Raw genomic sequence first — 15,910 nt, 5'->3', positions numbered from 1 at the left:
GCGGTCAGGGGTCGTGCGGACTGTGGGAGGAAGGCCCGCGGGGGCCGGCTGTGACACGGCGTCCACCGCCAGCCGGGCCGCAGGGCCGAGGGGCCCGCGGCCCGCGGGAGCCGGAAGCGCGCGCCGCGCCCACAGCGAGCCCCTCCCCGCGCCGCCAGCACTTCCCGGAGCTCTCGGAAGCTCAGGGGGCCCCTGGGAGGACCGGCCCGGGGCAGGGGTCCCCGGAGAGGAGTCCCCGGGAGCCGCTGGGCTGAGCCTGAGAGCCTCGGGCCGGCGCGCTTCCCTGGAGCTGTCCGAGGTGCTGGGTAGCAACTGGCTGTGGGGCCTCGGAGAAGAGGGCGGTGAGGCAGAGACAGCCTGGGAGGGCGGGCGGTGAGGCAGAGACAGCCTGGGAGGGAAAGGGCAAGGAGGCCCGGCGCGTAGGGCCCTGAGCGCGGTAGGAGAGACTCTGGAAAGCAAGAAAGGGACACCACCAAACTCATGACTCCAGAAAACTCTGGTGGAGGGGGTGGGAGGCAGAGGCGAGTTCTGGGTTGTTGGGGGCGGCCCAGGGGAGGAATGGCGCATGCTGGCTTGGTCTGAGGTGAGAATATTACTGTCCACTGCTGAGGCAAGTCCACGATCCCTGCGACCAGTTGAAGGAACCAGCACTTAGGAAAGAACTGCAGGGGCGAGGAGACGGCCCCTAGCGCGGCCACCACCTTCAAATCCTGAGGGCTCTTCCTCCGCTGAGTACAGCCAGGCTATGACAGCCCCAGAGGGCAGGACTGGGAGGGCTGGTGCTGGAGGGCAGTACCCTGGCCTCAGCCAGGCAGTCCAGAAGTGCTGGGCTCCCTTCCAGATGGTGTCTGAGTAGGGCTGGGACTGTCGCCCATGCAGAAACACCTGCTTCGAGGGGCTGGGTGAGCTCATAGGCCCCCAAGCCTGGCACACTGTCAACATCACTGGGGGTGTTGGAGCTAAATCCAGATCCCCTGGCCCCCGTCTCCCCGCCCCCGATGTACTGAATCTGTCTTCCCTGATGTGCGGTCTGGGAATCTGTTTTTCAGCAAGCTCTGACACCAGCCTTGGAGATGCTCCTTTCTCAGGAGTCTGGGTCCAGCCTAACCCCTCGTCCAGTTCAGACTTATGAGATACTGAGGTAGCCCCATATGGAATGATGCATTGCAACTGACAAAGACAAGCACGTGGACAATAACGGTATTGAAAATGTGGGCAGAGGAACTTGTGGTTCTGTCTGCTCATCCCAGCACCCTGCCAACAGCCATGGGTGACTTTGAATCAGGCTGAATGGCAATCTCCGAGCCCATCTCCCTGGTTAAGAGTCCCTAGCCCAGGGATGGACAGCAAGTGGCCTAAGATCCCAGCAGAACCCTTCTCTGGGATGTTTCCCTTACCCTCTAGTGGGTAAAATAGAAGCAAATAGGTCTGGGGGTCCTTTGAGCTCTGGTCTGCGTCCCAGAGAGAGAGAACACCCATAGCAGGAGGAATGAGGCCAACTCTACAACATCAAGTACGATCTTATCCTTGCTAATGATGGTTAATTTTGTGTGTCAACTGGACTGGGCCACAGGGTGTCCAGATATTTGGTCAAACATTATTCTGGGCGAGATGGTCATCTGAGTCAGCAGACTGAGTAAAGTGCCTGGGCTGCTCACCCTCATGTGCGTGGGTCGCAGCCGATGAGTTGAGAGACTGAATAGGACAAAAAGACCAAGTTCACAGTGAACTTTTCCTGCCTGACTGTTGAACTGGGGTGTCAGTCTCATTCTGCCTTTGGACGTGAACTGAAACACTGCATTTTCCTGGGTCCCGGGCCTGCTGGCTTCCAGACTGGAGCTACACCATTGATGCTCCTGGGTCTCCAGCAGCCCCCCGCAGGTCTTGGGGCATCTCAGCCTCTGTAACCTCACGAGCCGATTCCTAACCTACCCGTCTCTCCAACTGCCTCTACTTCTCTGGAGAGCCCTGACTAATATATCTTTTTTTCCTAATTAGAAAACAAATTTGGAGATTAACTTGTCTAACCTTACAGTCAAGTGTAGAGTTGGGCTTTAAATTCCAGTCGATTTTCAGAGCCATCATGTTATACTGCTTCTATTCGTGTAAAAATAAAACCCCCTGTATCCAACTGAAGTCTCCAGGTTTAGGTCCATTTTTGTTATTACCGACCCACATGCACATGCAATCTGCACAACACCCTGCACAGAGCCCAAGACGGTGATGAAGTCAGCTCCTGGGCCTCCTCTCCATCAAGTACAAAGAATTTATTCGGGACAGGGCATGTGATGCCGGGTGTGCCAACCAGGAGGGCGCACAGGCAGGAGCCCACCGCTGGAATGCCGTCTGGACCACAAGCTGCTGCCCCGCATCGTCAGCGCCCGCTACTCCCGATAGTGGACCCTCTGGTGCTGGATGAGCTGGGAACTCTGGCCAAAGGCCTTGCCGCAGGCGCCACAGGCGAAGGGCTTCTCGCCAGTATGGGTCCGCAGGTGCCGGAAGAAGTGCGAGCGGCCGCGGAAGGCCTTGCCGCAGTCGGGGCACTCATAGGGCTTCTCGCCCGTGTGGATGCGCTGGTGCTCGATGAGCACCGAGCTCCAGATGAAGGCCTTGCCGCACTGGCTGCAGGCGTATGGCTTCTCGCCCGTATGCAGCCGCTGGTGCCGCACCAGATTGGAGCTCTGGCTGAAGGCCTGGCCACACTCACCGCACTCGTATGGCTTCTCTCCGTTGTGGATGCGCAGGTGCTGCGTGAAATGTGAACTGTGGCTGAAGGCGCGGCCACACTGGCCGCACTCATAGGGCTTTTCGCCCGTGTGGATGCGGTGGTGTTGGATGAAGCCCGACCAGCCGCGGAAGCGCTTGCCACACTCGTGGCAGGCGTAGGGCTTCTCGCCCGTGTGGATGCGCTGGTGCTTCAGCAGGAGCGAGTTGTACTTGAAGCTCTTGCCACAGGCCTCGCACCTGTGCGGCTTCCCGCCCCATGGGCCGCCCTGCTGGGTCCCGAGGCCCGAGCCCCGGCTCAGGCTGCCCGCCAGCTCGGCCGTGAGCCCCGGGCTGCCCTCCGTCCCGGAAGCTCCCTGCGACCCAAGCCAGGTGCCTCTCTTCAGGGAATGGGGCCCGGCCCTCGGTGGCTGGCCTGCTGGCTGCTCCAGGCTGGGCTCCTGCCCAAAGCGGTCCCCACCCCTGGGTCTGTAGGGAAGGCTCCTCAGCACGCCCCCGGCCTGGTGCACCTCGTCTTCAGGACCATGTGGGTGGGGAGACGATGGGGCCTGCTCTGGCTCCGACTCCAAACCTGAAAGGAGAAGCAGGAGAGGTGGAAGGCTCTTAGCGGCCATCCCTCACTTGACCCCATCCCACCCCGGGAGCCTGCACCAGGCTGGGAGCAGACGGGACGTGCATGGGTTGCTCAGGGGTGGGGTGGACAAGAGTTTCAGACTCGGAGCCAAACAGAAAAGGCCCCGCTCCCGAGGCTGCTGGCTCGGGAAGCCAGCACCTGCCACGTCCTCTGCCAGGCGGTGCCTCTCCAGGCCCCTGCGGCCCCTGAGCTGCTTCAGGGACCCCTGGGGGCACGACAAGGTCTTCTCTGGGGGAGAGGTGGGGTAGGGTGGGGTGGCAAAGAAATGAGGAGCTAAGCGCTTGGATGGGTGAAGCCAGGTCTAGGCCTTGGGGAGAAGGGGATGGGGCCAGAGCTCAATTTAGGGGGTTAGAGGAGCCAGGTGGGGTGGGGTGGGAAGTACGCTGGGGGAAGGGGAGCCAGGACAACTCAAGTGCCGGCCTGGGGTGCCAGTGGTGCCAGGGCTACGGGGGCCTGGGCAGCATTCACAACCCAGACAGTGGAGGCAACAGGATGGGCATCAGTGGGGATGGAAGCGCACTCTGAGCCAGGGGCAGGAAGGGCCTGGGGGCCTGGCTGTTGTGGTGGGCACAGCCCGGAGCCCGGCGGGCAGCAGCCGCAGGTAACTGTGTTGCAGGCTGGGCCCTGTTGCGCCCTGCTCACTCACCTGACCAGCAGGTGTCTCTGCAGATCCGGGCCTCTGCCACCTCCTGGAAGTCCAGGTCTGATGGCTCCTGCTCCTGTGGGGGCTGGGAGGGCACCTCAGGGCTGCTGCTGGGGAAGCCTGGGGGTCACAGGGGGCTGGGGCTCATCTTCCCCTCCTCTGGAGGCTCCTGAGAGCCACAAAGGGTTGGTGTGTTCAGGAGACGGGTGTGTGAGGGGCCCCAAGACACCAAGTGGCTGCACTGCAGTGGGGGAGGTGTGGGGGCCAGGCCTGGAGCGCCGGCCGCTCTGGGCTGCTGCCCTCACCCACTGTCACTCAACCACCCAAAGCCTGGGGCTGAGGCCAGCTAGGTGGACAGCCTGCTCATATGGCTGCATCCTGACACGGTCTCTCACAGAGCTCAGCGCTGTGCCCCCCTATGCTGGGCACCTCCAGGGTGGCTGTGATGGAAGGCTTACAGCTTGGCCTGAAGGCAGGCCGCGCTCAACTAGCAACAGTGACAGGCCTGCTTGACCCTGGCCGCAGCCCCCAGGCCTGAGGCTCAAGTGGACAGTTCGCTGCTGTGGCTGGTGCTCCAGGGGGAAGGCAATGGGAGGTTTTTTGGCTCAAAGTTTTCCTCATAAAACAGCCCAGAAAGTGCGTTGTTGGGCCTGGACCCACTTGCAGGAGAGAAGCAAGGGGGTGGGGGTGGCCACTGGGCACCTGGAATTCAGTCTCAGGCGCCAGGCCAGGGGCACTTCTGGGAAGACTGCCTCCTGGCCAAGGGCCCCTCCCTCCTACAGCCTGCGAGCCCCAGGGGTCCAGCCCTCCGTTTGCAGGGCACTAGTCCCTGAGAGGCTGTGCCAGGCCTGCCACCCAGCCCAGTGCAGTGCAGCTCTGCTTTAGTCTCTGGGAGCTGCGAGGGAAGAGGGGGCGAGCCCTGCCCCACGCCTGCACCCCCCACCCAGCATCCCTGCCAGGGACCAGGCCCCGGCCCCTCGGCCCATGCTGCTCCCTGCCCTGCTCGAACTGACCAGGGCTCCCCTTCTAAGGATACCCTCTGGCTCTGCCTGGTGTCCAGCACCATGCTCAGCCGCAGGTTCAGAAATGGTCCTTGAGGGGAGGGGGGTGGGTGTGTGGGGGGTCGCTGGGCTCAGGCCTGGCTGTGTCTGAGGGACCCCAGGCCTGTCAGGGTGGATCTCCCAAATGTTCTGGCCCATCTCACCGACTTGGACCCGGGAGTCAGGAGGCTGGGGCTCCAGAAGTCCTGGCCTCGCTGGCTGGAGAGCCCTGGGCAGGTCCCTGAGATGCTGGGTCTTTCATGCAGAGGCCTCTATGGACCCCTGAAGAGCCTCAGCAGCAGAGGAAAGGCTCGAGTGTCTGAGGGGTTCTCTCTGCCCTGGAAGACAGCCTGGACGCAGTGGGGAGGGGTGAAGCTCCACTCCCTCCTATTGGGCAACCCTCAGGGCACCTGGACATGGCTTAGAGCACCCAAGACCAGCCTCTGGGCCCGTGCTGCCCGTGGCTGGGTGAGATCAGATCAGGGGCAGCCCTGCTCTGCAGGGGCTTGGGGACCAGCCTTCTTATCCTCAGGACAGCCCCTCCCGAGTCCTGTATCCTGCTGGTCTGCCTCCCCGGGGAGGAGCTGTGGCACGCTGGGCTCACAGGGGCGTTGAGGGCAAGGGCTTCAGTCAGGCTGTAGGGTCTGGATTCTGCTGGTCTCCACTGGCTCAGGTCTGGGCTTCCAGATCCCCATTAGCGATGTAGCGACAGGAGGTCCTACTCGCCAGGCTGGTGTGAGGGTGACATGAGGAGCTGGAGGTGAAGTGCAGGCCCCCAGGGGCAGCGTGGGGGGCCCTGAAACCACTGTGTGGGCACAGGCAGCTGGCTCTGCCAGCCCCGCACAGGTGTGTGCCTGGGGGGTGCAGTCTGGGCTCCTTGAGGGCAGCACCCAGCTCCACACCCGCTGCACACGCCCCAGCCTGGCCCGTCACCGGGCACGCTAGGAGCTCCTACTCCAGTCCTTGACTGACCCATTATCTCTGGCTGTTGTGACCTCAGGCTGCCCCCTCGACCTCTGCAGGCTTTACTGTCCTTGTGTGTCAGTGCCCACCCCCGGCTCTCTCTGTCCCCACAGATCCCCCAGTGCACAGCTGGCACCCAGCATAGCTGGCGCTCAGCCTAGCTCAGCTGCCGTGACATCGCTTGCTGTAATGTGGGACCTACCAAGAGTGAGAGCCCTGGGCACAGAGTGGGCCCCGGGCACAGTGCCAGCTCTTCAGGACAGTGGCACGGGCTCAGACTTGCCCTGAGAGTGATGAAACACATCTGGGCCCCCATCCAACACATCTGTCACCACCATCTGTGTCCTCCACTGTAAGAGGAGTGAGGCCAGGCCTCCTGTAAACGTGGGGCATGGAAGGAGACCCCGGACTCTGCTGACTGAGTGTGAGCAGGGCCCAGGGGCACCACACACCACAGGGCTGGGGCGTCCTCCCCAGCTGGTTAGCTGTTGGTTATTTCCACACCTGGACACCCCCAGATCCGCTGGGGGCTGGAGCAAGGTTGGTGGCTATATCCCCACAGGGGTCCCCACCCAAACCAGCTTGCCCAGATCTCTAGACACTATTTTCCTGGCATGGGAGCAAAGGCTGGGAGAGCGAGACAAGGTGACTTGCTTCTGTCACACAGGCCTGACCATCAAGGCTGCTTTTTTTTTACAGCCCTGATCCCCTAAAGAAACACAGTCCAGGGGACTGCCCCCTAGAGAGCTACTGCTCACACAGCTCAGCCCAAAGTTCAACCACCACTGGCTGAGTCCCAACCCTGGTACCAGGGTGCAGGAGCCCCAGCAAGCTGTCTGCCCACATTGATGGTGCAGGGAGGCAAGTACCATGTTGATGACCGTGGAGGTGGAGGTGGAGTTGGGCTTCATGGTGGTGGGCTCCAGGTGTCCCGGGTGATGTGAAACTGACTGGGGACAGGACATGAGGGGGCTCCTGACCGTCCCCCAGGGCCGCCATCTTCCCCCAAGGCCTGCTGAAGGAGTGCACACCGGGGACCTGGGAAAATGAAAACCATGGCAGGATGAGGGGGGTCAGAGGGATGTGCTGGGGGGGGGGGTGGCAATCAGCCACAGGCAGAGCCTCCTCCCTGGGTAAGGAATACCAAGAGGCAACCAGTGGGGCCGAGCGTTGGAACCATTAGTTCCACCAGGCGCACAGCGCCAGCACACCTACAGGAACAGAATGTTCTCCCAACCCAAGGCCCTGCCCATGGAGAGAAGCAGGCTGTTCTTCCAGAAAAACCTCCTCTGTCACGGCTAGGGGCCGCTGGCTCTGGGGAAGACAAAAACTGAACCCTGCCTGCTGGAGCATGAACATTACAGGTTAATTCTCAAGGAGACTCTTCCAGAGAGGAAAACCCTCCTCAGAGGCTGCAGACCTGACCCCAGCACACCCCGGTGCTCTCAGTCTCCTCCGGGTCAAAAATACCCTCCTTCAATCTGGTTTGCAACAACTTGGACCAACGGGAGTTATTTTTCACACTTTAATGAAGTAGAAGGTCTTATTTGGGAGTGAAAAAGGGGCAATGGAAGGACCAAACTACATCCAGCAATGGTGCAGACAGTACCTGCTTCAAGGAAGCGGGGAGGCAGCTGCCACAGGGCTCCTCGGGGTCAGCCCCCACCAGACCTCAGCCCCTAATGACGGCAAGGGTCACCGGCAGCTAGGTAAACTGCCACAGGGTGGGGCTGCAGTCCTGAACCGGGGTGCAGGTTCTCATTCCCGGTAAGACCCATCTTAAATCACTTAGTTAATATTTGGAGCCTGTGCCCCGCGGGAGAGGGCCCGAACTCCGGGCGCCTGGCAGCAGAGAGCAGGCAGCCCAGGCTGCGTCTGGCCACCGACCTCGGGCCAGAAGCGGCTGAGCCTCTTTCCCGTCTGCAGAGTGGGGTCGCCACAGCTCCCGTCCCTGGGGTTCCGGGAGCGTGGGGAGGCGCCCCGCAAGCGGGCACCCGCGACCGTTCGGGGACAGTGTGCCCGCTGCGGCCCCCACCCGCGCCCCCAGCCCCAGTCGAGGCCAAGGTCGCGGCGGCTGCGGGGGCGGGGCCCGGCCCGCGGGGACGACGCGCGAGCGCGAGCGGGGCTGGGCGCCCCGGCAGCCTCCACCACAGCGGCCCGGTACCCACTCACCTTCCGAGCGGGAGGTGGCCGCCCGGGCGCCGGCCGGAAGTGCACCCGCGCCCCGCCCCGCCCGGCCACGCGCACTTCCGGGACGCTCTGGGTGCTGGGAGGACCACTGCCTCGGTGACCTCGCGGGGCGGTGGGCGGGGCGCCGCGCGGGACGGCGGGCGGGGCGCCGCGGGGGGCGGGGAGTTCCTTAACCCGTGCGGCGCCGGCCAGAGGCCGGTGGACCTGCCCTACCAGTATCTGTGGCCTTTGATCACAGGAGCCTGCAGCCTGTCGTGGTCAGTCGCCCCAGGTTCGTCTGCTGACCTCTCGGTCCCCGGTTGCACACGCTTCCAGAGCAGCGCGCGCCTGGCAGGGATGGCTCACACATATTCTACAAGCACAGTTCTTACAGCCAACAGGAGTGCTCCCGTCCGCAAGAAGAAAAGTTCCATCCAAAGCATCCTCGGGGGAATCTCTTTCCCTAGCGTGGACGGCCATCATTTGCTAGGGAACTTGCTGAAGACAGTCCTCCTCTCTTTAGAGGGTGTCTCAAATGCCCCCTACAGTACCCTGCCACTGAAGTGTGTTCCCAAACTTTAGGTCCTGAGGAGTGTTACAGATTTTCCCACAACCTATTCGTGGAATTCTTCCTGAATTTCCCGATGTTCACTAAGTCTCCTTCTCAGCCCAGATCTTACAACCAGAAAGATAAGTGGACTCATTCTCTCTTGTTGGGAAAAGCAACAGCTGGAGGAGGATTCCATGAACCTATCCACCAGGAATGGATGTCAAGCGGAATTGCTTCCCCATAGCTATCTCTGAGTCTGGGCAGGTAGAGGACAGAAGACAGCAAGAGAGGAGCCACAGCCCCAGGCCTGAGGATCTCATGAGCGAGGAGGAGACATCTGGCCCCAGGTGGCTGCCACGGCAGCAGAGAAACCGGATGACCAGGGACGTGTGAAGGACCAAGTGTGTGGGGAGGGGCCTTCCTTGGTGGGTGGTGAGACCGGGATGAGAAATGAGAAAGAGGATGAAGCACACTTGGAGCTGGAGAAAAGGTGCCTGAGCAGCTGACTCCTGCCCCAGACTCAAGGTGAGTCCCAGCCCTGCCCTCCTCTGCCTGACCTGGGACCAGGTCCCGAGTCACAGACTGGGGTACAGTGTGGAAAAGGACAGGTCCCTGCCTCCAAAACACGCGGGATAGTGGCCTTAAAGTCAATCTGGAGCCTGGATTTCATTCTTCTTGCACCAGGAGCCACCAAACATCCTGAGCAGGGAGTGAAGAGTGCACTTAAGATGGGCTCAGGGTGGTGGGGAGGCAGGAGAGAAGGGAGAGATGGGCCAGGTGGAGAGGAGGCTGGGGGAGGCGAGTGAGGGACAGAACTGACCACACCTGCTGCTGGTTGGGATGTGGGCGTGAGGACACCTGGGGGTTCTGGCGGAGCGTGGCTGCTTCCAGAGATGGGGAGATGGCTGGGGAGGGGGGACTGGTGACGAATATGCACACCACCCTCAAGTGTGTCCTCCCTGATGGCGGACAGAGGTGGCCGTGGGCTGGACTTTCACCAGTCCTCGTCTTCATTCTGTTCTGCTCATTGTTTCAGAGGGATGGAGGCAGGCTTCTGTTTCCTACCAGGCTGGGGAGACCTGAGGGGATCTAATTACTTTCAACCAATCACCATTTTTCTGCCCACCTCTGCCCCATGGTCCGGGGCGCCTGGGCCCTGCCAGCCTTCTCAACCTGAATGGGCTTCTGTGCATTCAAGTGCACAAGCTTCTGCTGAAAGCTGCCTCCCTTCCAGATCTCCAGCCTCTGATACCTCCAGCAAACAGCTTACTTTCTGTCTCTGGCCCTGTGACTCTTAAGCCCTTCCTGAGTTGAGGGTCCCCACCCTCAGCAGCCTGGGCTCTGAGCATCTTCCCTGCCTCCCACCCACCAACTGCCAGAACTCCTCCCCTCGGCTGTGACAGCCAAAGTGTCCCCAGGTATTGCCAGCGTCCCCTTCTGAGGGCAAAATCGCCCCTCGTGAGGACCTCCCCTCTAATGAGGCAAAGTGGGTAGGGCTCAGAGGGGAGGACAGATAAGCGTGTCGGAACCAGGCCCTGATGGGGTGATCACAGGGTCTGTGGGGTGGGCATCAAGCAATGACATGGCTCAACTCTGTTCCCAGGCAAAGAGGTCTCCCCTGCTTTTTGAAAGTTCGCTTTACACTACTTTGCTTTTTGGTACCTGGTTTGCAACAAATCCAAAGAGGATTTTAGCTTTGATAAGATAAAGGCAAAAAAATGAATAAAAAGCTTGCTCAGCCTTTGTTCTACAGCAGCTGCTCCCAAGGCAGCTAAGAGTGGCCGCGCCAAGCTCCTTCCTTCGGATCCAGGCTCAGCACTAAGGCGCCAGGGCTGCTAACCGTTTCTGGGGGTGTCATCTTGATTTGTCTTGTGCACCCTGAATCCGGTGTGTTCTAACGAGTCAACTGCCTCTTTGCTTTCAGCCATTTCAGCTTTGGAAGGTGTCACAGGACCACGCTGCTCTGGAGTGTGGGGGACCCCACCCTGGTTGGCAACAGGATTGCGAGGAAACAAACTACTGTTTCTTAGGGTGTACGTGCTATGATGAAATAATGGGGCTGGACCACACACTGCCCAGCTTCCACCCACTTCAGGAAGCAGAGGCCACCAAACCCCGAGCCCTTCCGGCGGGGGATCTACTCTTGTTTCTCCCCATCAGTTCAGTTCAGTTCAGTTCAGTTGCTCAGTCGTGTCCGACTCTTTGCGACCCCATGAATCACAGCACGCCAGGCCTCCCTGTCCATCACCAACTCCAGGAGTTCACTCAAACTCATGTCCATCGAGTCGGTGATGCCGTCCAGCCATCTCATTCTCTGTCGTCCCCGTCTCCTCCCACCCCCAATGCCTCCCAGCATCAGACTCTTTTCCAGTGAGTCAACTCGTCACATGAGGTGGCCAAAGTATTGGAGTTTCAGCTTTAGCATCAGTCCTTCCAATGAAAACCCAGGATTGATCTCCTTTAGAATGGACTGGTTGGATCTCCTTGTAGTCCAAGAGACTCTCAAGAGTCTTCTCCAGCTCCACAGTTCAAAAGCATCAATTCTTCGGCGATCACCTATCTTCACAGTCCAACTCTCACATCCACACCTCCAAATGACATGCTGTTTTCTTGGCTTTGCACAAGCTAATGACTGAAATCATACTGCGTGTTCTCCTGTCTTTGCACGGCGCTGTGTCTGAGACCTGCTGACGCTGATGCACGTTTACCCGCTTCAGCATAAATACTGCCATAGGTGTCTCTTTAGGCCCATGTTCCAGAGTTCCTCTCCGGCTTGTCAGCAAGTGATGTTTCTGGGTCAGCAGGTAAGCACATCTTCAACTTGCCAGAAAATGCCATTTTTGTTGCTAAAATGGATGACAGCTTTAGAAAGTTGCATTTGTTATTGGTATATCAAATTCAACAGACTTTTTTTGTTGTGGTAAAACAATATATAATATTTATTATTTTAACCAACTGTAAGTAATTCAGTGGCATTAAATATTCCCAGTGCTGTGTACCTGTCACCACTAACTAACAGAAACTGTACCTGTCAAAGCCTCAGCGCCCTCCTCCAACCTGGAAACTGCTACTCCACTTCCTGTGCATTTGCCTGCTCCAGGGCAATTCATCATTTGTATGAATACACATAGTGAAATGGAACTCATGTAAGTGAAATCACACAGCGTTTGTCCTTCTGTGCCTGGCTCCTACACCAAGCATAACATCTCTGGATCTCACCCCTGCTGTAGCGGGTGGCAGCGCTCAGCTCTGTCTATGGGTGAGTAGTAGTTTGCTGTGTGAATGGGCCACAGCTTCTCATCCACTCCTCTGCTCAGTGAATTGTGGTTTTCTCTGGATGTATGCCCAGGAGTGCGATTGCTGGATCATACGGTATCTCTATTTTTAGTTTTTTAAGGAAACTCCATACTGTCCTCCACAGTGGCTGCACCAGTTTCCATTCCCACCAACAATGCAGGAGGGTTCCCTTTTCTTCACACCCTCTCCAGCATTTATTATTTGTCTTTTCTGATGATGGCCATTCTGACCCAGTGTCAGGTGATACCTCGCTGTAGGTTTAATTTGCATTTCTCTAATAATTAGTGATGTTGAGCATCTTTTCATATGTTGGTTGGCCATCTGTATGTCTTCTTTGGAGAAATGTCTATTTAGATCTGCCATTTTTTGATTGGGTTGTTTTTTTGATACTGAGCTACATGAGCTGTCGGTATATTTTGGACATTAATTCCTTGTCAGTTGAATCATTTGCAAATATTTTCTCCTATTCTGTAGCTTGTCTTTTTATTTTATGGTTTCCTTTCCTTGTTCAAGAGCTTTTGTTTGATTAGGTCCCATCTGTTTATTTTTGTTTTTATTTTTATTACTCTAGGAGGTGGATCCAAAAAGATACTGTTGCAAGTTTATGTCAAAAAGTGTTCTGCCTGTTTTCCTCTAAGGGGTTTATACTACTGGCCTTACATTTAAGTCTTTCATCCATTTTGAATTAATCTTTGTGCATGGTGTTAGAGAATGCTCTAATTTCATTGACTTCCATGGGGCAGTCCAGTTTTCCCAGCACCACTTACTGAAGAGACTGTCTTTTCTTCACTGTAAAGTCTTCCTCCTTTGTTGTAGATTAACTGACCACAGATGCATGGGTTCCAGCAAGCTGCATTTTCATCATCATTCAGGTTTAAGTATTTTATAACTTTCATTATGGTTTTTTCTTTGACTTAGGTTACTTAGAAGGTTTTCTTTTTCTGGAATTTGAGTTTCATTTGAAGAGCAATAGCCAACAAAACCATCAAACCAGACTGATGTCTGCAGGGTGTGGGGCTCAGGGCTTGGAGGTGCTGTGGTGTCGTCATGGTTAATTCAGAAGAAGGAGAAATGAGCCCATCAGTTTGCGCCAAACAGCAGGCGGCAGAAGAGCCGGTGGCTGAGTGTAGACAGGCTGTGCGATTGTCTTCTCACGTCTCTCTTGTCTTCCTGGGAGAGATGGCCACCTCTCATGCCTGTGGGCCAGTGTCCCCCCACTAAGGACACTAACACGTGACCAGAGCTGACAGGGGCTGAACTGGGGGTCAGGGTGGCACTGAGGTCACACATAGGCAGTGACCAGGCTGAGCACCGTCAGTGCCCCGATGTCACCTCTGGGGAACTGGAGACACAAGGAGGTGAGGACCGGCCGGGCCCCACGTCTCCAGGGTATGAGGGTGAGTCGGTAATCCTGGCTCGAGAGACTACGCTCTTTGCACCCGCCTCCTCTCTGGAAATCAAAGATATCAGATTAGAGTGTTTCTTCTCTTCTAACAAACTGGCGAGATTAAAACTCACCTGCTGTCTGTGAGCTGCTGGAGCACTTCTGGGGCACAACCTGGAGCAAGGTATTTGCCAGCATGATCTCCCTCCATTAGTCCATCTCTGGCAACCCATCGTTGGCCCTAAATGTGGAAAAGATATTTACCACGTTGTTGATAGTGACCTAAACTAGAAACAGCCTGCACGTTAGGAAATGGTTAAGTTGGCTTTTTATTTAACAGATCATTCAGTTCAGTTCAGTTCAGTCACTCAGTCATGTCCGACTCTTTGCGACCCCATGAATCACAGCACACCAGGCCTCCCTGTCCATCACCAACTCCCGGAGTTCACTCAAACTCATGTCCACAGAATCGGTGATGCCATCCAGCCATCTCATTCTCTGTCGTCCCCTTCTCCTCCTGCCTCCAATCCCTCCCAGCATCAGAGTCTTTTCCAGTGAGTCAATTCATCGCATGAGGTGGCCAAAGTATTGGAGTTTCAGCTTTAGCATCAGTCCTTCTGAGGAACACCCAGGACTGATCTCCTTTAGAATGGACTGGTTGGGTCTCCTTGTAGTTCGAGGGACTCTGCTGCTGCTGCTAAGTCACTTCAGTCGTGTCCGTCTCTGTGTGACCCCATAGATGGAAGCCCACCAGGCTCCCCCGTCCCTGGGATTCTCCAGGCAAGAACACTGGAGTGGGTTGCCATTTCCTTCTCCAATGTGTGAAAATGAAAAGTGAAAGTGAAGTCGCTCAGTCGTGCTTAGCGACCCCACGGACTGCAGCCTACTGGGCTCCTCCATCCATGGGATTTTCTAGGCAAGAGTACTGGAGTGGCTTGCCATCATGCTTCCCATTGGCAATAACATGAGAGACACACTGACACCCAGAGTGACAATTTTTCCACAGTTCATGTGATGTATTCCCATCTGTGGCATTAATACGTGTTACACAACATTTTATATACAACAATATACTCATCAGGGGATATTATAAAGCATAATAAATAAAAAACAAGCCATTCTGAAGCAGATGCAGACACCCCCAGGACATGTCACATGTCTTTCATCTAGAATCAGCCAAATCTGGCCCACCGCCTGCTTGGGTAAAATAAAGCTTTACTGGCGCAGAGCCGTGCTTGTTTGTCTCTGTACTCTGACTGCTGTTGCATGTCATGGCTGAGCTGAGTTGTGACAGAGGTCTGATGGCTGCAAAGCCAAGAACAGTCATTACCCACCCTTAACGGAAGCTCTGCCAGCCTGCGTTGTCATTAACTCAGTGTCTGTGCGTTGTTGTTACTGCTTCTTTGCTCACCTTTGAGAGCAAACTGCAGACATGTGGCCTTGTTCTGTGGCCCTGAAGACCACAGCAGACATCCTTCATGACAAGGACATTGTCTGAGATGGCTGCAGGCCATCAAACCAGGGAGCTTGGATGTTGATGTCCCCCCTCCCCCACTGGTGGATAGTCTAGACCCAAGGTTTGCTGAATGTCCCAGTACCATCCTTTACAGCAACCTTTCCCACCAGGATCCCAGGTGTGTTTTCCCTAAGCCAGCCCCCCGTCACCTGTTTGAACAATTCTGCCTCATCACATCTCCAGTTCCAGGACTGTGCGAGCAGGACCACAGTGCCAGGTATGCCTGGTCACACCTGGGGCTGGGCTGCTGGCACGGGAGGAGGGCCCACTGAGCTGTGGAATGGAGGTGCCTGGTGCAGGTAGAGCTGTTGCAATGCTGTAGCTTTTAGAAAGAACAAGAGCCTGAACCTGGAGACACGTTTGCACCGGGAGCACTCTATCCTGTCTTCTGATGGAGGAGGCCCCAAGACCAGGGTCATTATTAGTTTTCTGGTCCAAACAGCTGAAAATGTAGGTGTCAACATTTTACTGATAAAAAACCGTATTACTTCCTGGATGACAGGCCCCTCATCCCTCTTATACTGTGCCGAAATTCTGGGGCAAGCCACACCCCCACCCAGGAGAGCGCGGAGGCCCAGCCAGACCACTCCTGGAGGGAAGCCAAGGACAGGCACGCACATGGATGTGCAGGACGTGGGACAGAACCTGGGAGCTGGTTTTGGAGAAGTGGAAATCACCTGAACGGAGAGCTGGCCTTCTGCCTTGTGTCTGCAAAGCTGCAATGCAGGCAAAAGCTGGATCCAAGCTGCCATCAACATCCTGGGGCCAACATGGCCAGGACAGGAAGCGCCCATGGTGGCAGCATTTAATGTCCTGAGTGGTCCACCTGGTAAGCCAGGCTGCTCAGCTGGGATGGTGGTTGAGCTGGGAGGACACACAGGGAGTTCAGTTCCTGGGGTTGGGGGCCAAGTTCAAGGAATGGTGCTCCAGCAGAGGAGGGAAAGCACAGGACAAAGCACATCACTGCCAGCACAGCCAGCCAAGGTGCGG

At 57.0% G+C, this 15,910-nt stretch overlaps 1 protein-coding gene across 4 annotated transcripts; it reads right to left on the bottom strand.

Annotated features, from left to right (window-relative positions):
• Nucleotides 1-2,252: 2,252 nt before the first annotated feature.
• On the bottom strand, nt 2,253-15,728 carry GLI4 (GLI family zinc finger 4). Of its 4 annotated transcripts, XM_055432293.2 has the most exons (5): nt 15,598-15,728; nt 13,539-13,645; nt 6,874-7,042; nt 4,005-4,121; nt 2,253-3,295 (listed from the first exon to the last, which is right to left on the bottom strand). In XM_055432293.2, exons 2-5 carry the CDS (start codon nt 13,635-13,637, stop codon nt 2,385-2,387), a joined length of 1,296 nt encoding a protein of 431 aa, XP_055288268.1. In that variant the 5' UTR covers nt 13,638-13,645; nt 15,598-15,728; the 3' UTR covers nt 2,253-2,384. The 4 variants fall into 4 exon arrangements, with proteins under 4 accessions (XP_055288268.1, XP_055288269.1, XP_055288270.1 ...); XM_055432294.2 differs by lacking the exon at nt 4,005-4,121; XM_055432295.2 differs by lacking the exons at nt 13,539-13,645; nt 15,598-15,728 and adding an exon at nt 8,177-8,327.
• Nucleotides 15,729-15,910: the final 182 nt, after the last annotated feature.

Source organism: Moschus berezovskii, chromosome 16 (genome assembly GCF_049115385.1).
Source record: "Moschus berezovskii isolate FMDL1 chromosome 16, NW_MosBer_1.0, whole genome shotgun sequence".
Lineage (NCBI taxonomy): Eukaryota > Metazoa > Chordata > Mammalia > Artiodactyla > Moschidae > Moschus > Moschus berezovskii.
The sequence above is the reverse complement of the archived record's forward strand: the minus strand, read 5'-3'. Positions and strand labels throughout refer to the sequence as shown.

Excerpts from the sequence above, each read along its gene's own strand:
- GLI4 (XM_055432293.2), bottom strand. The coding sequence starts at position 13,637 with ATGGGTTGCCAGAGATGGACTAATGGAGGGAGATCATGCTGGCAAATA. Across the intron at positions 4,122-6,873 it reads CCTCCACGGTCATCAACATG|GCTTCCCCAGCAGCAGCCCT; the intron begins GTACTTGCCTCC and ends TGTGACCCCCAG. Across the intron at positions 3,296-4,004 it reads CAGAGACACCTGCTGGTCAG|GTTTGGAGTCGGAGCCAGAG; the intron begins GTGAGTGAGCAG and ends TTCTCCTTTCAG.